At 46.3% G+C, this 23523-nt stretch overlaps 1 protein-coding gene across 2 annotated transcripts in view; it reads left to right on the top strand.

The window, feature by feature from the left end:
* CTDSPL2 (CTD small phosphatase like 2) overlaps positions 1-23523 on the top strand; it is a 34217-nt gene that overhangs the window by 605 nt on the left and 10089 nt on the right. For both annotated transcript variants that reach the window (XM_042876135.1, XM_042876134.1), the window contains exons 2-8: positions 14694-14902; positions 18225-18363; positions 20236-20385; positions 20830-21045; positions 22164-22242; positions 22516-22627; positions 23177-23263. In XM_042876135.1, coding sequence (XP_042732069.1) covers positions 14711-14902; positions 18225-18363; positions 20236-20385; positions 20830-21045; positions 22164-22242; positions 22516-22627; positions 23177-23263 — 975 coding nt within the window. In that variant the 5' untranslated portion in view covers positions 14694-14710. The remainder of the gene's footprint in view (positions 1-14693; positions 14903-18224; positions 18364-20235; positions 20386-20829; positions 21046-22163; positions 22243-22515; positions 22628-23176; positions 23264-23523) is intronic.

Below are 23523 nucleotides of genomic sequence, written 5' to 3'. Positions count from 1 at the left end.
GCTCGGGCCGTGCCCCGCGCCGGGAGCCCCTCGCCGAGCCGGGCGCCGGTGTGGGCGCGGCGGGGCTCCTCCCGCGGGGGTCGGCGGCTCCGTCCTGGCTCGGGGCCCCGCCGCGGGGCAGCCCGGTGCTCGGCGTGCCGCCTCGCCCGTCCACTCGCCACCGCTCGGTGCGACGAGGCGCGGCGGCACGTGAGGACGGGTCTCGGCGCCTCGGCGCCGTTCGGCGGGTTCTGCCCCGGCGCTGTGCTTTGCGGCGGCGGCCGTGGCTCGCGATCCCGTCCCGAGCCTGTTGCTTCTGGGTGCGTTCCTTTTGGTCCTCCGGTTACGTTGCGCTTCTGAAAGTGCTTTTGAGGTGGTACGCATCGACTTTGCCTTTCTTGCTAAGTTTCCACGGTTACGATACGACGGCCCTCCGAGGGGATCTCTAGGAGTAACCTAGACGTTGCTTTGCTGCCTTGAGAGAGTTGCGGCCTCTTTTGCTGTGTCTCCATCAGTAAAGTGGGGATAATAATACCTCTGAGAGTTGTTACAAGAAGTAGTTAATGTTTGTAGAGGGCTTAAAAGACCTAAGTGTTATTAATTAAGCCCCATGACACATTAAGGTAAGAGTTAGTGAATCAGGTTTACACATGGATGAACTGAGGCAGGAAGAGATTATGATGTAGCTGGAGTAACGTATTGGATCTGTGACAATAACAGAAAACAAGTCTTAACTGCTTCATGCTGTAGGCACAAGCGAGCAGTTCCATTCACGAGGTACTTCCAAAACCATCTCCCCTCCCTCTGCAGCCCCTGGCTGCCCCAGACCAAAGCTCTTCTGCCTTCCCTTTGCTTGTGGGACTTCCAGGTGAATGGGTGGCTCCAGGGACACTTGTGGTTTGCCTGCTTAAAAGCGATTCAACAGTTTTCATAACAAGATGTATGTTCTAGGATGCAAGCCAAATCCAGACTTGAATTCCATAAAACATTCTCCATTTTTCCCCTGAAAACATTATGTGGAACTTAGTTAAGACTTGATCGTGTTCCAGTCAACGGAGTATGCACTGAAGCTGACATTCCTGCTTCATCTGAAAAGCTCCTTCGTTAAAGAAAAACCCAGTTGTCATTCTGTCCCCCAGGTTTAGTGAGAGATCACTTTTTTTCTTCAGATGTAAACACCCCGCTTATGTTGGAACTGTGTGCGTTTTCGTCATGTAAAGGTGATTTTCCAACTTCAGACTTCCACTCCCAGCGCTGATTCCCAGCACACCGACGTGACGCGGCTGCGGGCTGAGCTGTGTTACGTGATACGAAATGTCCTGAGCTCCAGAGGAGAGCTGCTCCATCTTACCCAGCTGCTCCGCAGTGTATCGCAGTCACTTCTTTGATCACTTGTAATGTTGCCGAGGTGACACCGACAAAAATACTATTATGCAGAAAACTGAGAATCGCTTTTTCCTCTTCTGACGGTTTTCTATGCAGATATCTCATTCCTGTGTTAGAAACCTTTTCATAGGTGTAAGTGGAGCAATAACTTGGAGTGCTTGCATGTTTTTGCTAATACTGGAAGTCGGGCTGTTTTGGCAGGAGCTCCCAAGAAAAGGCAAAACAGCATGCATCAAGCAGGATTGGAATTTGGCAGAAATTTAAAATTGATGTGCATTTCTAGACATCTGTATACTCTGACAGCAACTTGAGACTTCTTGCCCTCTGGAAAGGACAGCTGGAGGCTCCAGAGCATCTTCAGATGACTTTAAGCCTGCAATTTAAAACACTTTAGATGTGAAACCGAAGATGCCTTTTCCAGTTTAGGAGTTTGTGGCTCCTCTCTGTTCAGTCGCTGCACAGCTCTTACGTACCCATGTGTTTTAGCTCTTGGGGCAGTTGGTTCCTAGGGAACAGCCTTTGGACGTGGCTGATACCAGCACGGAACAGCTGGGGTCAGAGGCTGCGCCCTCCCTGCCCTGCTGTGTCCTCCCTGCCCAGCAGCATTCCCCTCAATGAGTGCTGTTTGGCTCAGAGCTGTGAGTGGATCAGATGCGATGATTCTTACTCTTACGAGCCCGCGGAGTAAAGAGCCAAGTCGGAATGAAATTCTTTCCTTTGTTAGCAGTTTGCATTCCCACTACAGTGTTGGCACAGATCCCTTGCAGATTTTAAGTGGAAGATTGTTTTATGTCTATTGTATGCAAAGAGTTCATTTGATGTTTATACATCCCAGATAAGTCTTCAGAAAGTGTGAATAGGTGCCATAAGCACCTTGGTGGTGAATCGCACTGAGGCTGGCTTGGTGCTTTCAGGGGGCAGTGCTGGTGCTGAGCGATGCTGCCTGCTGTCCTGCAATTCGTGCCCCAGGTGGTTGCTGGCGTGCGGTGCCAGGTGCAGCACATCACTTCTGGCTGCTCCGAGGAGAACCCCACACGCAGATGCTTGAAAGCAAGCCAGCATTACATGTTGTTTGCACGTTGTGTTGCTGAGATAGCGATTATTTATTAGTGTAGAAAAATAAATATTTTACATTCGCAGATGACATATTCAATAACACTTGAAAAATTAAGCATGGAATCATCCCCAATCGCAGGCTGGATAGTTGTTTCCCAGTTGGCAGTCTTAACTTTTTGTAAATAGATTACTTCCTAATCAGATCAGCTTCAATAATTACTTTGATTAAAGTCCTCACAACTATGGAAAATAAGAAGTTGTTTCATCTCACCTCACGATCCAGGGAGAACAGTCGTCAGGATGCTCTGGTGTAGAGCTGAGGAAGCCTGAGGTGTATTTCCACCTCCAGCAGCACTGCAGGCGTGTGTCCCCAGCTGCCCCTCGTGCTGCCCTCGTGCTGGGGCTGGGATGAGCAGTGGGAAGCAAACATACAGCTGTCATGGGCAGAAATGACTGGGCAGCCACATTGATCTCTGCTGTATTGTGACCAAAAGGATGCAGCTCCCTATGGGCAAAGTTGGATCCGTGTGTGTCTGGGTGAGAATAACCCCACAGCTGGTGTCTGGAAGGCACCTCTCTGTCCCAGCTGCTTTAAGGAGTGCTCTGCCCGTGATGAGGAGTGGATGCTCAGGTTGCTTGTAAGAGACAACAGAAAGGGAAGTTATCCCAAATGTTCCAAACTCCCTTCTGAATTCACATCTTTTGTTAGGTGAGCAATGCAGTTAGAGGGAATAAAGCACTTCATAGTTTTGAATGTAAAATATTGTATCGGTGTAACTTCAAGATAAGGATTACGATGGAAATGAAAGGAGCTGTTAAATCCACAGCATCTAGAAAGGAAGCTGTCCGCTTACCTACAGTAGTACAAGGCTAAAATAAATATCCTACCATTCACTGCTGATACACAAGGTGTATGTAGAAAAAAGTTACACAACTAAAACATTTGGATTGGAATTTACCAGCGTATGCAAATACATGCACCTATACACACAAACGTGTGGCAGCAGCGCAGCATGCGTGGCATTATCAGCAGAGGAAGGCAAAGAAAGCAATACTGTAGGGCATGTGAGCATTTCTGAAGCCTGCCATGAAAGAAAAGGAGCCTGCCTTGATTTAGGCTGTGTTTAAAGATGGCTAATTGAAGTTAGTAAATTAACGGGAGCTCGGATCAAATCAGAGCAGTTCTAAGCAATTTGGCTTTAGCTGTGCTGATTCAGTCTAAGTCATAACTCAGTTTACTTTAGGCCATTCTAAAATATGATTGCTTTCATTCACCTTGTATTTTAGGCGGTGCTAATTAGAGGAAGGCAGGTAATTCAATCTCAGGATTAGGCTGTACCACAAGGGCTGCGCTGGCACGGCGATAGGCGCCTCGTTAGCGGTACAGCCCTGCACAAAGGGGTTCCGTGTGCCAGCACGAGCTGCACTCATGCTCACTAGGAGGCTTGTTGCTTTAGCTGTGTTGATTACAGCGATTCACCATTTCCCCATTGCTTTTCCATTCCTGCTGGCCGGAACAGCCCAGGTTGGACCCGTGGCTGGGCACAGCGGGGCAGGTATCCTTGGTCTGGCCAGGGCTTTGGGGGTGCCTGTGTCTGCAGAGCTGAATGTGAGCATGTGTAGGTCTGTACGTCTCGCTGCATTGCTGGGATCCTGCCTCGCCCCCGGCAGTTTCCTCCCAGCTTGCTCTTCTGTAGTTTAGCACTCAGAGGCAGTGGTGTTGTATTTGCTGATTCAGGAAGGAGTGGGCTGACGAGGTAACAGAGCTGCTGCCTGCGTTTTCCTTTGCGCTCCCTGCGTTTTCCGATGCCCTGCTCACACTAGCAGTGTCCCTTTTCACCCTTTGAAACACACTCTCTTTATTCTGTGCCTGATGGAGCTCCCTGGGGTACAGGAGCTGCCCTGGCCGTAGTTGAACACCTTTGGGCTGCATTGGGTGTCCTCTGCTCGGTGGCACTGCTGCATCTGCTGCCTGTGCTGCACGGCGGGGAGGTGAGTGGAGCATGAGAGCGTTAGGAGTTACATGGGCAGCAGTGAGCTGTGTGTGCTTTTGCCAATGAGAGGAGACGTACAGCGTAGCCTGCAGTGTTAAGGTTTGCTTTTTGAGAAAGAAAGGAGGTAATTTGTAAATAGCAGCAATACCGGTGTGAATGTTAATGGTACTTACAGGCTTTGTGTAAGCTAGATTTAAGTATACTGTACTTGACTGAATTGTGTAGCTCGATTCATTTGACACCTTCTTAAACTCAAGACCAAGCAGTTGTAATTAAACCAATTTAAAGATGATTGGGAGGTCTTGTTTATTTTGCTATCAAGACAGAATCCATGAACGTTAAAGAAGAAAAGCAAGTCGGTGGAATCTTTATGCTTTAAATTTATGCTCTTAAAAATGCAGATTTGGAAGAAACTTTTGGAGAGTTGAAGGTAGCTGAAGTGATGTTCTTAGACGGCTGTAATTGCTGTATTTAGAGCTCCTCAGTTGTATGTTGCTTAGGGACTAGAAAGCTTAGGAGAACACTTAAGGAAAGGCCCTTGAGAGCTCATCTGGAAAATGGATAAGGTTCCAGGTGAAGAGGTGCCACGCTTAATTGTTGTAATTATACTGTTGGATTTACTTGAAAGTAATCCTCTCATGATAGTAGATTGGTTTATTATATATGCAGAATATATTTGATGCTGTTCATTCTCAAAGATTAATAGTGTAAAAAATATCCCAAGTCAGTTAGCATAGTATGATTCCAAGTCATAAAACAGTCTAAGAAATGAAGGTTTGTCATCAGTGGTCTGTGCTGTCAAAGTTAAGAAGGTCAGTGCTGAGGGCGGCTTTGGGCCGGAGGGCTGCAGCTGAGCTGTGTCCCAGTGCAGTACGGGGCTGGCACACTGCTTTGGGCAGCTCACACCAGCTCCCAGCCAAAGAGGGGAGGCGGTTGTACTTTAAACATCATCTTGTGATAGGAGAAAGCAGGAGGTGCTGTGCTGCTTTGGAAGTTCTTGTTTGTGTGTGATCCTGTGAGAGCAGCGAGACGTGGGGAGCAGCTGATGGAAGCAGGGCAGACCTGACAGAGGCAGGAAGGGGAGGAGGGTTGGAGCCTCCCGTCAGCTTCACAGAGAAGTGAATCGAGTAAAATGTAAGCAAGGTTTTCTCAGTGCTCAGATGGATACCTTTGGCCCACAGTCCGGGTTCCATAGCACAGAGCTGCTCCTTCCCTGGGGCCAGGTGGCTGGTGCTGTGCTCTGTGCAGCCTGCTGAATTGGTTTTGCTTGCAGCAGGTGTGTGTTGGAACTCATCTGCCTCCTTGTGTTTGTCCTCCACATTCAAAGGAAGTGTAAAAAACTCAGTTTTGTTTTGTAAAATGTATGGCTGATAAGGCTGGGGTAAAGTACCTCTTTTCCATTTCAAAGCACAGTATTTTTAAGTATCGCTGTATAAGAGTGCTGGTCCTTTGCAGTGTTCAGGGACAGAAGATGCTGACCTGTGAACGGCGTGCCCAGCGTTTTGCCTTCCCAAGCTCTTCCTGAGTTATTTCGTTATCATATCATGTCAGAAGTGAGGATTCTTCTTGGAAAGACAATTGCAAGCCAAAATAATCCGGCTGGCCACTCGAACAGTAAGAGTGTGTAAAGCCTGGCTTCCCATGGCCTCACGCTGTTGATTTTCTGGAATGCTGTAGGATCGTGTTGGAGATTTCTCTTCCTCTGCTGGGTTGGGTTGGTGCTGTGAGTGGTTCTGCAGTGACCAGGGCAGGATGGGCAGACGTGGCTGTGGGCAGGGTGATGGGATGGGCCGTGTTTTCCCTGGAAGCCAGGCTGTAAAAAAAAATCATCAAGTGTGTTAGGCAAAGCTTACCCGTGTTTTTGCTAAATAATACGGCTCTTCAAAGCAGACAATAAGCAAATGAAACCCTGACATACAGTGCTATTGCTTTATAAATTTATGGCTGAATAATCTCTGTTAAAATAACTTGCCAGCAAATACAAGAACCATTTTAAACCCAGATGATGCCAGTGACCACACCAACAAACCAGCCTGGCAGCAGGCTGTGGTCCGCAGCAGCTCAGCACAGTCACGCACTGCTTCGATCCCCACCCGTGCTCACACCAGGAGCACACAGGAGATGTGGCTGTGCCCCACAGCTGAGCACTGCCCCACAGCTGAGCACTGCCCCACAGCAGGGCCGCATTCCATCCTGCTGCTGGGAACAGCCCTCATCCCTGTGTTCCCTGGAGCATCCAGAGTGCTGCTGATACCCCCATAGCCATGCCCAGGAGCACGCTGCCAGCTGAGCAGCTATGCTGAGCTCTGTGGCTACAGGTGGGTGATGGTGGCACACTGCTTTAACCCCGCTTAACCCCGGGCTCTCTAGCGTACTGCTGTAGCTGTCCTGTCCCCTGCTGGGAGCTGTGTGTTTTCATTCTGATCCCCGTTCACGTGTGAAAGCGTTTCAGTTTAGCAAGCTGGCCTGAAAATACAGCTGGCTGTAGGGATGGTGAGTGCCAGCGCTGCTGCGGGGAGGTGCGGGAGCAGTCAGGTGGGCTTGGAGTTGTGGAGCTGCGCTGTCGGAGCAGCAAGCTGCGGCACACGGTGTGAGCTGGGGCTCTGTGTCTGCTGCTCTGCAGAGCTGCGGCCGCACGCCAAAGGGAGCCAGCAGCACAGCCCAGGGAGAGCGGATGGGCAGCTGGAGGGAAACGGCGCCTGGCAGCTCTGTGCTGCTGGGGGATCGCTGAGATACTCAGCCCACCTCTGGTCACAGTGCATGGTGCAGGAGTGTCTCTCGTGCGGGCAGGGATGGGGAGGAAGGAGGCATGGAAATGAGAAAGTGTTCCTTTTGTTTCCAGTAAAGCAGTTTGTAAAGATGAGGAATATTCTTGGAGGTTTCGCTGAGTTGTTTCTCCAGGTGACAAGTGTTGTGTGCTGTGTCATAAAAAGAGAAGGCACGAGGTAATTCATGTTAAATTCGGTATTTAAGTTAGGTCTCCTTAGCGTCAGAAGTGTTCTCCCAGATTATGATGTCATGTAACTGCATCATAATGTAATAAATTAACTTCCATCAGAAAGACTTGCAGTGCTTCAAAATAGAGTGTGGCCATTTCCTGGTCTGTGCTCCTTTTGGAGGGGCTGTGCTTGCTCCCAGTGCTGCAGAATGATTTGAGAAAGGTCCAACAACTGTTGAAGCTCAGGACTGATGTCAGCACTCCTCTTTCTTGCAGATTTCTCCATTTTTAAACATGTAAGTCAGATCTGTGGGACAAGTGTAGAGCTGAACGGGCTTCTGCTGTCTGCTCCACTGCACTTTGCTGGTGTTGCCTGGGGATCTGTGCCCTGTGAAAAAGATGCACGCTTCCCTTTTCTCTGACTCAGAAAGTCTCCCAGCTTGCCAGGCGTACTGAGATGTTGGCTGGTTTTGTGTGTGTGTTCTTCAACATGTAAGCCTGCACTGTACGCAGTAATGACAGTGGTTTTGTAGCTGCTGCCTTCTTTACAAATACCAACTTTCCAGAGGAAGGGGATAGACAAATGGGATCTTCTCTAACAAGAGCAATCCCCTGGTTGTTTGCGTGACCATATCTGCTGCTTTACAGCTATCAAGGAATATTTCCTCGTGTCTCACAGGGCTTGAAGTGCCAGAGAGATGTTAGACCAAACTGGAGGTAACTAGGTTGTGAAATAAATAAGTGAAACGCAGAGTAGAACCAAAGAAGAGTGTGAACATTACAGCATGTTTGAAGGTCGGTTTGGCTTACAAAACTTGTGCTGCTGTTGCTAAATTGTAGTTATTATACTTTGCATAATTGGAATATTGTTTAGAAAGCACACACACCTTTCCCGTGAGCAGCCAGCGATGTTTCCTGTGTGTTTTTCGCCCCAAAGAAAAAGCTTTTAGTGAAAGAAAAAATGTGGTTTGTTGTCATGGTGTCAGACACCGGCTTCAAGTAAGCTCCTGTGTGTGTGTGTGTGTGTGTGTGTGTGTGTTGTTTTAGTTGAAGAAGTGATCTGACAGGGGCACTGCCAGGAGCTGCTGAAGATTTCTGTGGCGGTCAGAATTTCTGACAACATCCTGGCTGCGCTGCTCAGGAAGTGTTGGCCGACCTGTTGGTAGCAGGCGTGCAACAAGAGGGAGATGACTTCCAAAAATAGGCTCCTGTGTGCCTGGCAGCGTGGATTAAATGTCCGCAGAGCGCAGTGCGTCCCGGCAGCTGCTGTGGCAGGAGCCCCTCGGAGCAGCGCCGCTTCTGCTGCGATTTGTCGCTGCTGCTTTGAGCTCGAGTGCTGCAAACTTTGATTTCAAAACATCTCAGCTATTGGTGAGCTCCACAATATCCAGGGATGACTAATGTAAAATTCTTGTCTTGGCAGCATCGGAGACTGTAAATAATATCTTTCTGCTGCAGCAGATTTGGGCTGCGTTCTGAGATTAGCTGTTCTACAATTAACTCGGCTCTCCATTTCTCTTTGTTGGTTGGAGTCTGACCTGAACTGAAAAGGCTGAATTAATGACAAATGTGTACCCGCAGTCACAAAGAGAAAAATATCTTGGCCAGGAGGGAATAAACTTTCAGTTCCAAATGCATGCAGTGTAATCAAAACAAAGCCTTGCTAGCACAGCAGTGGCAAAACAACGGTGCCTAGAAATAGGATTGTGAGCAGAAAAATACGGCAACAGAAAAATTATTTTCTCTTAGGGCCAATTATAAAAAGCCTTCTTCATCCTCGTTTGGCAAAATCTTGATGAGAACAATGATTTTTGTGGGGCAGACACTTTGGCTTCAGGAGAGCAGCGTCACACGAGTGAGCCCCAGGCTGATACATGGGGGGACCGGGTTAAAGGAGGGATGGAAGCCCAGGAGCCCCAAGCATGGTGTTCAGAATGATGTACCTTGGTCACCTGAAGGAGGTGGAGGGGAAGAAAAGGAGCTTCCAGGAAACGAGGGCTGTTAGGGTGTGCATGGGAACGGTTCGGTCGTGGCCTGACGCAGTGATGGAGCGCCTGGTTATGGCATAGCAGCCCTGGGAGGACAGGCGGAAGCGATTCACCTCTGTCACCAGAAGGGCTGGAGCCAGCTCCAAACTTCCCTTGCCTCGTGTGAGAGCTGGCTGCTGCGAGGGAAGCATCTCAGCATGGAAGTTCTCTCCTTCGGAGAGTTCAGTGCGCCCTGATCCTCAGCGAGGGTTGTTTGGTTCCTTCTTCATGTACCGGATTGTGACCACTGCCTTTCTTGGGTGATTTAAGGCTGGTTTGAAGCAGCTGTATCTGTGTTGCCTTTCTCTGCAGGGTGTACTTGCATTGTGCCTGTACTAATTATAATGGCTAACTAGTGTTTTGATGGAACTTGAGTTTTCTCTGGTTTCTCCAGATTTGTAACCACTCACCAGCACTCGGCTACGTTTGGTGTGTTTTGCTGCATTCACAGACTGCTGTCTTCATATTTTGCTCTTCCTTGCACTACAGGGGCACTACTTCAGTCTTCCTAACCCATGACTTCCCAGTTGATGGCTGTCTCTCACATAGGTGGTCGTGGAAAAACACGCTGGGAAATCCGAGCGGGGTGACAAGCAATATGTTTCGTTGCCAAATATGAAGTGCATCAGCTGAAATAAGGTGAAATTACTGTAATTTTCCAGGGCTGGAGAATAAACTGGTTAAAGAAGGGCAGAGGCTCTTTGAGAGGGAGACATCTCAACACTGTTGAGCCAACAGAAAGCATTTCCTTGAAGTTCATGAGGCGCTGTGGGGCCAGTCTGCATGAGAGGCTCGGTCTGTGAGCGATTTCCTCGGCTGTGCTGTGGCTGCAGGTAGGGTCATGCTCACTTTATCTGTTCTGTAGTTCTCCCTCCTCACCAGGCACAGGCTGATGTGATTTCAGTTCCCCTGGGTTTCCCGTGGTGACTCAGGCTTCTGTGTGCACTGCCATGAGGTCAGACATTCCTTGAGAGCATCCCTAGTGCTATGTGGATGGTCTTCAGCCCCCTCAACGAACGCGTCTCCTTGCAGAGATGTTCCTTCCTGCTTGAAATCTGAGTCACTTCGCAGGAATGAAATGTGCTCATGCAGTACAACTGGTGTTATTTGTTTAAAAGGAGATTGGAGTCAACATTCTTCTCAGTTCCTCTTTCTGTGGACCTGTCTGCTGTGGTCCAGCCTGTGTGTCTGGGAATATTTGGATGAAAGAGCTGTGATTTCTCAGCAGAGCTCTGGATCACTTGAACTGGTGGCTCTGAGGCTTCACTTTATTTCCCCACTCCAAACTCAGTGACAGAAAGCTGTTATGTTTGACAACAGCTCAGCTTTGTGTGCTCTGATCCCATGTCTGTACCTGCAACACAAGCTGCATGAGTTGGCATTCCTGCTTAAAATCTGAGGAGCAAAGCAGTTGTGCTGCCTTCTTGCCTTTGCATGAGAACGTTCCAAGTGACATTGTGCAACTGGTGCGGGAAGAATATCGTGGTTGTTGCAATCAAATGTATTCCATGCTTTTCAGCGTGGTTTGTGTTGCGGGGTGAATTTGTCATACTTAATGGTCATCATCTCCTTGATGGCAAAAATTCTTGTACGGGCACAGTCTCTCAGAGAGGAGAGCAGCTCGTTGGCTGCCTTTTGCCACTTGGAATACAGCTGTGCTCGGGCATATGAAAAAGTACTCCATTACTCTATGCTGCACCCACAGTGAGAGGCTGGTGTAATCCATGGCAGCAGAAGTCACTACAGAACGCTGCAGGAGTTCCTCTCTCCTTGGGCAGCACAGCCCTGGCTCCAGCAGTGCGCGCTCACCGCTTGGGGCACGGCGGCGCTGGCTGCACGGCCGCTGGGCTGAGGAGCTGCAGGCAGAGCAAAGCTGTGCCTGTGTGCTCCCAGAGCTCACCTGGCTGCCGTCTGAAGGCTCCTGCAGAGCTCTTCCCAAGCTCACAGCTGGAGCCCCGTGTTTGCTGTGCTGGCACTCGGTGTTACTGCCGAGCCTGCAGTAATGCAGAAATCATCGAACGCTGTGATTTTGGATGTTGTTGTCAGTTTTATCTTCCTACTGTTGATCGCTATTGTTCTTTCACCATCTTAAACCTTCTCCTGCATCAGAAAACCCTAAACCCTGTAATTATGTGCTCTGTACCTGATTTTCTTTCAATATTTTTTGGAAAAATAGTTAAAACTGTAGTACCAGATGTGGGTAAATGAGAAAAATAAGGAAAATAAGTCATCGTGAACTGAAGAATGTTTGGAGATGGGCTCTTAGAGATCCAAGTCACTCGCAGGGATTTCCATCCCATGGGTGCCCCATAGCTGTGTGTGGCATGACGGCTCGGTTTATGGGCAGTGAGCCCATGGGTGATGCAGAAGACAGCTCGAGTCATTCGGTGTTCAGTATATTTGCTGTTCACGCGTTTGCTTGGCTTCGGGCTCGTGATGGTCGGGTAATACTTCAGTACCAGAAGTCAGTGTGAAGCAATTGCGCTGTTACGCGGTGAGAATTTCGAGCTGCTGGAAGGATCCTGAAAGAGAATCTGCTGGAAAGGAAGTGAAGGGATGGGAGTTAAGGAGCCGGTAAGCAGCGTGCTGCGAACAGCGAGCTTCAGAGTTGTGCAGGCTTTGGCTGTAGTGCAGCTCCTGGCACAGCAAGCAGGTCCAAAGCAAGCAGGTCAGCCTGGCGCGTTCCCTGCAGCCGTGTGTGCAGCCGTGTGTGCAGCCATGTGTGCGGCCATGCCTGGGCTGGAGGCAGGCAGGCGGTGGGTAAGCGGTGTGCAGGGCTGGCTGGCACGGCGGGGAGGAGCCAGGCCTGCTGGTGGCTGTGTGAGGGCACTGCCAGCCCGGCTGCTGGAAGCGTTGGTCTGCTTGCTTCTCTGTGCTGAGCCCTGGTGGCATCCCTGCAGTACAGGTGGAAGAAGTGCCGATACAGCTAACCACATGAGAGGGTGCTTTCAGCAAGCAGAACAAAAAGTTAAAAGAATTCCTGAAGAGGCCGATGTGGAAGCAAATGAAGTTCCCTTTCCAGAGCGTGGAAGGGCTGGAGCTCCTGGGAGATTGTAAGAATGTTTTGAACATGGCAAAGCAGTGTTGTTTTTCTCTAACTTCGTTCCAGCACATTGCTAACTGTTTAGCTTGAACGTTGATATATTTAGACTCCTTGGTTTAAAAGTTTAATGGGCATTTTCTGTCTCAGACTGTAATTCCTGCTGGTACCAGTCGGTACTTCTTCCGAATACCTGAATGCTGACAAATTGTAACTGTATTTGGGAATTTTTTTCAGGCACCTGTGATAATGATTTGGTTAACTCACGCTGCTCAGTCAATGAGAATGTGCTAAAAAATAATGCTCTTCTGAGTGTTTCCAAAGTAAAATGTATTTTGTTTTTTAAGGTTTCCTTGGACCATTCCATCCATTGATGTTAGGGAATTTCTTCAGTTTTGTAATGAGATCCTCCTGGTTGGTGCAGAACTGCAGTAGGACCATATGTCTGTTGCTGTGGGTTCTTCCCAGCAGAAATTAGACACGAGAAACATCTGGCAGCGACTTGTAAGGAAGCAAAGTCGAGATCCAAGTTCTGATAACACATTTATTTTACTTTTTTGCATAAGAATGCTGCTGTTAACTTTTTTCCCTGGTCGTAAGGAGGAGGAACAGAAAGCTGGATTTAAATCCTCGTGGATGGTTTTTATTTTTCTGCATGCAGTTGAATCTTTTAAACTAAATGCAGATTATGTTGTAAATATTAACACTGGAAGTATACTCGTGTGGGCTGTGAGTTGTAATGGCTCTGTTACTAGAGGGCTTAGGATTGCAAGTAGCCGATTCTCACACATTGAGGCTACGGTTTGTGTTTTCTCCCCTCACTCCTGGAATATCAGGCCGCCTCTGCCACAGCAGTCATTGTGCTGCCCTGCCTTCCCTTTGTCTGTGCTCTGTGTCACTGCTGTTGTGTTCTGTGCTGATGGAAAGTGCTGGCCACGTGTGTATGAAAAGCCGTCCCGTGCTCGTCGGCAGTTAGCGCAGATACCACGTGTAACTGAAGTCTTCAACTCCTGGCCGTGCCCCTTCAGCACTGCTCCTGCCTTCTCAGAAACTTGTCATTAGCTGTGGTGTTCTTCGTTAGCTGGAGCAGCCTTCATTTGAGACTGAGACATAGCTGGCTGCAGACCATCCCCAATGGCTGTGCTGTTCAGGCAGGCCGTGTGCAGCTGCGTCACTCTGCTGCCTGAGCCGTGCCCATCCGCCACCACCTTTAGCTAAACAAGAGGGCAGTTGTTGCTACATTACCCATATTTTAGAGTTATTGACTATTTATCCATCCAGAAACAAGGGATGTGCTGACAAAGGTAGCTTCTAACTCCTGTTGTGGTGAGAACATGCAATTTCTTGAAGAAAAAGAAATAGCTGCGTTGTGGCTGCAGCTCAGACGTTGCTCTTAGGGGTACTTTGGCACATTGCAGCTCAGTTGGGTTTCAGTGCAGTGCGACTCAGAAGGATTTCTTGCTGCTCCTTTTCTCTGCTTCCGGTCCAGCATGGGAATAATTTTAAGCACACGAGTCCCATTCAGATCATCCCGAGCAGGAGCTGCAGCCAGCTGGAGCAGCCCTAAGTGCAGCCAGAAAGGCCGTTATGTTTGTGTGCAGGTTTAACTACAGCAGCCGTGCGCCTGAAGGCTGGAGATAGATGTGACACGTTTTCCAAAATGGCCCACTGCTCTGCTCTAGTGAATGCTGCCTTTGCCTGCATCTTCCTGTGGTTTAATCTCGTTCCCAAGTACAGCTGTATTGAGGATCGATCTCGGGTTCCTTTGTCCCACTGCTGTATTCTCACCCATGCTTCATGCACAGTCTCACTCAGGATTCCTTTCTCTGTGAACTCTTGATGTGAATTTAGATTTATGCTTCATCTCAAATGTAATGTGGAGACTTGAAATGATGCTTTGTGAGGGACGTGGGGCTGGAAAGCACTGCCCAGTCCTTGCGTCTGGTCGCTGGGAGCTGGAGGCAGCAGGCACCATAAAATCCTCTCCTTAAACCCGGCATTTTTGTTCCCGCTGCTCGGACTGAAGGTTGTGCAGACCCTCATTGATCTGATGGTTAGATGTGTTTGCGGCCAGATCATATTCATTTGTTCTTCTGCCAGCGTTGTGCTCCAGCTTCAATAGCTCCTCTTTCATTTAAATGAGGCTGTGTATGTATGGGGGTAAAAGCCCGGTGCATCAGAACGCCATCAGCGTTACATCACTTCTTCAGTTCACGAGCTGAAGCCTAACACATCTCCTCAATGACTAAGTGCACTTGCTTTTCCTTTTGCAGCTTTACATGTGGTACTCATGAAAATGAGGCTGAGAACGCGGAAGGCTTCTCAGCAGTCCAATGCAATTCACGCGCAGCGCGCACAGAGGGCCAAGAGGAAACACTCGGAGGTGGAGGAGAGCCTGCCTGGCGGCGGGGGGAAGCCGCAGAAAAATGAGACGGGCCTCCTGTCTTCAATCAAGAAGTTTATTAAAGGCAGCACGCCCAAGGTACCGTGTCAGTGGGTTTCTTCTTTTGTGCGTTAATTGTGTCAGATTCTAGGAATGTTTCTATTTGGAATAAATAAAAATATATAATTGGAAAGGCAAAGGCAGGGCTAAACCACTTAGTCTCACCTGTCTGGGTCCAAACAGAAACCTGTGCTTGCCAACCTTCACGTGTTCAAACGTGCTGAAAGGAATTGTTGAGGGAGAAGTCTGTACTGCTTTGATAGGCTGAACATAACCTTGCAATTGCTTTAATAGCTGCTTTATCCAGTAAGGAGAGGCCGGCCAAAAAAGGCTCCGCTCAGTCCCAGCAATCTGATACTGACGTTGTGTAGCCGTGAGTTGCAGAAACGAAAACAAACAATCCGAAAGCACCAAATGTCATAAAACATCAGATATGGTGTCATAAACTGCATGGTTTAGGAAAACAAAAAGGATTCAAACTCAGCATCTGTTTTTTGAACCAGGTGTTGAAAGGATAACTTTGTAACAAGGTGAAGCTGAAATCATTTAATTACCGTAACAATATATTCTTACATGGTCACAAATATTGTGAATTTAATCTTTAAAGTGTTAATTACTTATCGTGGGAACATTGAGGTGCTGACCAAAACACTTCATAAGAAGTAACTGATTGAAGCCATTTACGTTTCATTGGTCATTAAACCAGGCTAACGAATCCATTTTACATTGAGCATCTACAGAGCACGGCTGTATGACGTTTTGGCTGCAAAACCACTGCAACAAAAAGCTGAAACATAAGCAAAACGTTTTACACAGGAATTTTAAGATGAAATCTCCCGTTTTCTTTGTCTCTTTAAATTGCTGACTTCTCTCTCCCGTACCTTGGAATTACGTCTCATTCCTTTGTTGACAGCTTTTTTAAGAAGTAAAATGTCCACGTTTCCTTCTGTTCCCTTTCACGTCCTCTCCTGTGTCTGCAGCAGGACTTGGAGTGGCTCCAGTGGCATCAGCACGGCGCGATATTGATACTGCCGGGCTATCTTCCAAAGCGCTAATGACTTAACAAAGTAGTCTTCTGGCTGCCATGGAAACGTTATGACTCTTGAGATAGTGCATGTGTGCAACTTGCATAGCAGGTCGTTTGTGGGTATGTTAAGATCTCAGTCTCTGCAGAGATGATATGGATTTATGGCCGTGTCTGCAGAGCTCGCGTATCTCGACGATGTTGCTGATAGCTGTGACTCGTTTATCTGAAGTGGTTTAGGTGGCTTACTGGGAGCATCCCTCCAGCAAACAAAACCGAAAGAACTGTAATGCCTTTCCCTTGGGGAAATGAGAGGCTGCCCTGTGGCTGCTGGGTTCTGCTGGGGTCCAAATCACAGCCCCTGTGGAAGACAAGAGTAGTTGTGGAACATGAAGTAGAGTTTATTTGTAAGACAATAAATGTGATGCACCAGAAAGACCAGTAAGTGTACAGCAAACACTGCTAAGATATTGAAGTTTCAGAACCTGGGAAATATTGTGGAATTTGCCATTACACCAAGCTTGTTTGATGTGGGGAATTGTAGCACTGTCACAAATGACTGCGTGTGCTGTCAGGACTTTCTGGCCCAGTTTAGGCCTTTCATTCATCCATACAAACTTCCTGAAAACCTAGCCCAAGTGAACGAGTGGTTCATGGTGGTGTGGCACTGCCACGTTCCTATGGCACAGTTACCAATAATAAGGGGCTGTACTGAATAGATCGTATAATTCATACACGTGAAGTTCAGCGAGCACTTAATAGGTGCATCTAACTATGTATCTGTGCAATGAAACTTTCACTGTAGGAACCAAGTAGAATTACTGCCTTGTATGTAATTTCATCTTTAAATTCTAGCAACAGACCACTTGAACTCTGGCAGGGTTGTTTGTGATCGTGTCAGGCTCTCCTCGCCTACTGATTGAGATTGATGCTCACATTACATCAGTGTTTATTAGTGCTTTGGGGCTTGTTTCTTGTGGTTTTTGCCCTCTGCCCTCCCCCTGGCACAGCCTCTTCCCTGCAGTGGGGCAGTACCCTTTGCTAGGTGTTGTGTGAAGGGCAGAGGATTGCTTTTATAACTTAATTCATTTCTCCCTTTTTTTCCCCCCTGTTGAATTTGTACACATGACCAAGAAGATGAGGTGCTCTGCTGCTCTTTTATGTGTTCACTGAGCCATCTGTTTTCTCTCACTTTATGAATGTATGGTATATATGATATTATTAATTGTATGTGGCAGTAATCAGACCATTGTCACCAAGGTGCTTTGGTCATGAAGGTATTGCCAGTGGGAGCTTTTGGGATTGGAGGTGTTCACACACACCATCTTCCCTACAGGGGTCTGTGCACCTCCATGTCTGCCAGTACTTTGGGTGCTGCACTCTTAGCACGGGCTTTAGATGGGTTTTTCTGAAGGATCAATTTAATTATTTCTTGGAGCAAGCAAGCTACTTTTCTCTTTCTTTTGAACTATGTGAAACTGCTGCTCTGAGAAAGGTAACTTTGTAATTCTAGAATTGAAATTTTAATTCACCTTTATGTGCTCAATGCCCTTGTTATTTACCTTTGTATTTAATTGCATTTATTTTGCTTTATCTCACACCTTACCTTTCAATGCAGTCTGTGTGGTCATGCTTTAGAGTTTGGATTGCTGCTGTACTGAGGTGCAGATGGGGGAACAAAGGGAAGAGACCTGTCTTAAGTAGCTGTGCCTACAAACACAGCAGTGCACAGAAGACGTGCAGAAATGGTTCATTCTATACCACCCACGTGTCACAGGGGAGAACAGTAGTTTACTTAGAGGTAAAGAGGATGGTTGGGTCCCATCCCCTTCCTGTCTGTTTGCACCAGCTGTGTGTTGCCGTGTGCTGTGACACGCAGTCAGCACTAGCAGGTATGTCCCTGTGTGCAGCTTTGCAAACTGTTCTGTATGGGGGCACGATGGGAAATGTTATGCTGGATGTTATTGGGCAGTTTTCTTCCTTTACATTCGAACTGCTAGAGAAATCCATTTTCTTACCATTTTATTGTCCTGTTTCTACGCTTCTCTAACTCCACAGCAGTGAAATAATTATAAATTTGCTATCCATTAAAACAGTATTTAAAGGCAATTGTGGTCCTTGGAATTTCTGCTGTGCAATTTTCACTCCCAATACCTTGCTGTGTACCTTGAGCTGTGTCAGTTGAAATGAGTTGGAAGTCCCAGCTGGTCAGATGCACACGTGGGACAACCAGTGTGTCTGTTGTGGAACCTGCCCTAACAGCGACTGCTCTGTAGTGCTCAGTGGAGAAAAGAGGCACTGCTCAGTGTGTTTGTTTTCCCCCTTTTCTGTTTTAAGGAAGAAAGAGAAAATCCTGCAAAAAGAAGTAGAATTGAACGGGATATAGATAACAACTTGATCACGTCCACACCTCAAACAGGAGAAAAGCCTAATAAACAGATCTCTCGAGTCAGACGGAAAGGTCAAGTGAATGGAGGTTTGTAAATATTCCAATCGTGCGCTGTGACGTGTGAGCGGTGACTCTTCCAGCTGGTAACTGATACAGGACACTTCTTCATTGCTAAAGGTTACAAAGTGCTTTGTGATTGACCTCAGCAGTAGCAAGGCTGAACTCAGGGTAGCAAAATAAGATTTCTGTGACTGTAAGTGCAAGCTAAAATGGATGTATGTGATAAGTAACATAATCTTTGTAAGAACCATGTCAGTGTATGGTAATAATCAGCTGACTGGAACTCTTGCTTTTTTACAGAAAGAAGAGCCATTAATAATTATTTTATTTAGCTCTTCTTCCATTTTCTCGCAAGCAGCGAAATATTTCCCAACTCAGCACCTTTGCCATAGTAACCAGGATTCCTTAGAGATGGAAAGCTCTTGTCAAACGTGTAGACAGGCTTCTGTTGTAGAGCCATATCAAAATGCAGATGGGCTGGGACCCCTGAAGGCTGTCAGCACCAGGCCTGCTGCTTCTCCCCCAGCAAGGTCCATCCAACTTGAGGAGAGCCCTGACTGAAGTTCCAGTGGGTTCCTCAGAGCCTGGGCCTGTCAAGTTCCAGATATATCAAAGGGTGGAGATTCCCCTGTGCCAGTGTTTGATCACCTCATTGTGAAAACTGTCTTTTTAGTACCTCTTATAATGACAGGCTGAGATACTTGTGTCAGATAAAATATTCAAGGAAAATTGAGGTGTCAGCTGTGGTTCCAGATCTGTCTTAAAAAAAAAAAAAGAAAAAAGTCCTGCATTTTTTGGGCTGCTTTTCCTAAGGAAACAAGTCTTCATGTGTTTGTGCTGCCTGTCAGTGCTCCAGTACGTTTGGAATCCATTGTCTGGCGTTTGCCAAGTTTCATATTCTAACAAGGTTTTTAAAATCAGTAGCTCCAAATGAGTGACTTCAGTGATGGGAGGGATACAGAGTGAGAGGATTACCTGCTTGGTTATTGTCAGATGTCTGTGTAACATGATTTTGGGAGTATTTACTGCTGCTCATTAATTTTTTTTTTGTCTGAGAAATAATGGCTGTGCACGCACTCACAGTGTGATGCATGCAGCCTGCTGAGAGGTGAAGGAGGAGCTGTTCACTGGAATGCCATGGTGTGAGGTGTGCGTGTGCACTGAGGGCACGTTGCTGTCGTGAGCACACGGAGCTGTTAGTAAAGATGGTCGGTAGCATGGAGCACTGAGTTGCAGCTCACACACCCTGCGCTTCGTGTAAAAATGACAAGAAGTGTGAAGTACTTGTGCAGCTCCATCAGGCTCAGCTGAGTTCCCAGCTTATGTGCACGAAATGCATTTGCTTATGTCCATATGGACAGACATCTCAAAGACTTGTTACTGCAAAGTAAATAACTCCTCTTGTTTTGGGCTCAGAGTGATGTCTTGGATCTCACCCACGAGACAGCAGCTCTTAGTTGTAGGGTGTACTTCATGTGCACATTTATAGAAAGCCTTCATTGTTACGTGCTACGTTGTTGTAACAGGAGGATTTATTTAATTCTGTTGTCTTTGTTATCTTTGGTAACAGCTAAGAATTATTTTACTTGATAATTGCATTTGTGTGCTTGTTGCAATGGGTGTGCAGCATTTTAAAAACTGCCATCATCAAGCACATGCACAGGGTTAAAGCTTCTGTTAGTTCATCTGTAACACAATTCTTATGAAAAATTACTGCTTCCTCATTTGAAGTGTGAAGCTGAGGTGATTCCTGTGCTGACACTGAATTGCTAACCTTTTGTTTTTGCCGACCAAGGAGAGCATGTATACTTTCCTGTAGTGAAAGTAATAGCAATATGAGAGAGGCTGTAACTGTGCAAGAGCAGCGTGGTCCTACACTGCATAACTCTTGTTTTGCAGAAGCTGGAAGTTACGAAATGACAAACCAACATGTGAAGCAGAATGGGAAATTGGAAGATAATCCTGCCACTGGCAGCCCCCCGCGAACCACGTTACTGGGAACCATATTTTCTCCCGTCTTCAATTTTTTTTCACCAGCAAATAAAAATGGTAAGCAATGTTTGGAAGCCTGTAGTCTTAAAGCTAAGAATGATGGTTTTTTGTTTTGTTCTGTTTTTTAATATGAACGTGTTGCTGTTCATTCCAGTTTTCAAACCAGAAATCACTACTTTTGGAGAGGACCTCCTTCCCAATTCTTTGAAGGGTTATTATTAATAAAAGGAAGATTAAGCTCATATTCATTAGAACGTTTCTTTTGGAAGTGTAGGTACTTAGCAGGGTGCTTTTTATTGGAAAAGTAAAATAAAGAACCGCTCTGAAGTTCCTTGTCTGACACAGGCATTTGTCATGGTTCTTTTGGTTCTTATTTTTGTAAAATGAATCAGATAAAGCTGTCTTCAGTTATTCTGAAGCATTTTTTGGTGTTTTGTGATGCCGATCAGTTCTGTTAGGTGTAAAGATAGTGACTGTGTGTCTGCTGTCACCTTAATTCAGGAACATCAGGATCGGATTCTCCAGGACAAGCTGTTGAGGCTGAAGAAATAGTCAAACAGCTTGATATGGAGCAGGTAGATGAGATTACTACAAGTACTGCAACGTCAACCAATGGAGCAGCTTACACTAGCCAGGCAGTGCAGGTCAGATCTGCTGTCAACAATGGTTTAGAAGAAGTAGAAGAAACAAATGATCGTGACCTGCCACCACTTACAGGTAAGAAATGTGTGCTCGTGTTTCACTCAGCTCTTGAGGCTGTAGGTAATTAGCACCCTTAGAGAAGATCTAGTGCCAGTATTTCCTATATATGAATATTTCACGTTTGCTTAAAGCCTGTAAGCAGCATTATCAATTCTTATGTTCAACAGACAGAACATTTTTATGCATCAGAGACACAGCTTTTGCAAATCTCATGTATTTTCAGTATAACTTAGTCGACTTCTTGACATTTCTTCAAATGAAAACAGACATTGAAGAAGAAAGACACTTTTATTACTGTTTACTCCCCTTCACACACACATTAAAAATGCATACCCTAGACTTGCTGATCGTGAAAGAAAATTGTGACATTTTAGTACCTTACACTAGAATGACATGTTGGGATGATTAAAACCTAAAGATCCTACTTTAATCATCCAGATTTTCTTCAGAAGACTCCTCACAAGTCTTTTTGGACAAAAATAGTGTCCATAAAATTCAGGGCCCACATCAACTACTTTACAGTTACCTAAATCTTTGCTGGATCCTGAAAATGCTGGTAGCTGATGCGTATGAGATTTGTGAGAACTACTTTGAAGAGAGTATATTTTAGCTCTGAGTAAAGGGCTGATGTGTGATCCAGTGTGGACCTGTGATCAGCTCGCCCCGTCTGCATCTAAAGCTCCCAATGCCTTGCTCTGATGGGCACTGCAGGCTGGGAATGAGCTGCAGACTGAAAGGTTTGTGCTGCCTCCCGAGGGCTGCCTGGCCTGATGTTTCTCTGTGGCAAAAACTCCCCAACAAACGCTGGGTGGTGGGATGTGCACCCAGGCAGCCCTCAGTGCATGGATGCTTTGCTTTGTAGCGTGGACAGTTGCATCTGTCCAGGTCCTGCAGTTCTGTGGGGTGGCAGGGCTTCACCTCTGAGGAGGCGTGGTGAGAAGATGTGCAGGCTGTTCAGGAAGGTGGGGGGGGGACTGGCAAGTGGGGCTGAAGGGAGATTTTTTCACTGTTGTTTGAAGCATTCGGGTGTAAAATGCAAATTCTCACTTTTAAAAGCTTCACTAATAAGACCAGCTCTTGTGTCATTTTTTGTTTGTTTTATTTTTGCTTTGGTCATTTTCGTTGAATTTTAGCACCAGTATCTCCAGACAGTGGCTACTCATCAGCTCATGCAGAAGCCACCTATGAAGAAGACTGGGAAGTCTTTGATCCGTAAGTGCTGATATTTGTGCTTGAAGTATGAAAATGATCACATTGGGTATTGCATTAATGAACTGTTATTTGAGTTGCTACATTTTTGTTTATTATGGTAATGAAGTCCACAATCTCTCAATTTGATGCAAATACAAATTGATATATATATATATTTTGTCGTTTAAATTATTTTTATGTGGCCTTCAGTATTTTAAATATTTACTTGGGCTAAAACTACACCAATTTAATAATTCATATACATTTCTACAACAAAATCTGTATTCGTTCCAGATACTATTTCATCAAACATGTTCCACCACTAACAGAAGAACAACTGAACAGGAAGCCAGCTCTTCCACTGAAAACAAGAAGCACACCAGAATTTTCATTAGTTTTAGACTTGGTAAGTGTCTTTAGAAACACAAAGCAAAAGCAGGAGATGCACAGCATTTGATTTCCATTTTAGTAAATGGAAAAATTTAGCTTCGTATGCTTGCATCAAAATGGACCAGGAATGAATCTTTGAACTGTTACAACATTGTTGTTCGGCCGCTGTTGAAAAGATTTATGGAAAATAAATCTGTCTTTAGAATGATTTCCTGAAGTCTCTCTGTTTTGAAGTGTTTTCAGACACCGCTGCCAGGCGCTGTGTCCTCTAGCGGCCGCAGCAGCGGGCAGATGATTCACAGTGGTGGCTGTGCATTTCATCTGAGTAAAGGATGAGCTGCAAAGTTAGAAGACCACCTTTAATTATGCCGCTACCACGCAATTCTAAGTGATTTGTTTTTAATTGCAATAACAATGAAAGGACGCTATCAGGACAGCATTAGCACAGAAGTGTTCCAGACTAAGTAAGCTTACCTTAAAAGGAACGTCTGGACAACTGCTCTTATTTTCAACGTTGTTCTCATAATTTTTTCTTACTCACATACCATCTTCTGATTTTTTCTAGGATGAAACATTAGTGCACTGTAGTCTGAATGAATTAGAAGATGCTGCACTCACTTTTCCAGTTCTTTTTCAAGATGTCATTTACCAGGTAATTAGCTTGCATATGTATGTACCTTTTATTTAACGTGTGAATTCTTGCTGTGTATATTTGTTATGGTCCTGTCTGAAGAGATAAGTAAGTGTATGGCATATAACAACTTGTCGGGGTTACGAACTGCGGGTGTCAAATCCTGCAGGGTGGATTATGCTGTCAGAGATACTGTGGAGCACTGCTTAATGCCACAACGTGGTAATGTCGGTCGCTGGTTCCAATTGTAAACAATCATTGCTAAGAAGGTGTAAATGGTC

The sequence above is a fragment of the Lagopus leucura genome, unplaced genomic scaffold (assembly GCF_019238085.1).
Source record: "Lagopus leucura isolate 7727_CA_CO unplaced genomic scaffold, USGS_WTPT01 Super-Scaffold_100015, whole genome shotgun sequence".
Taxonomy (NCBI): domain Eukaryota; kingdom Metazoa; phylum Chordata; class Aves; order Galliformes; family Phasianidae; genus Lagopus; species Lagopus leucura.
The sequence above is the reverse complement of the archived record's forward strand: the minus strand, read 5'-3'. Positions and strand labels throughout refer to the sequence as shown.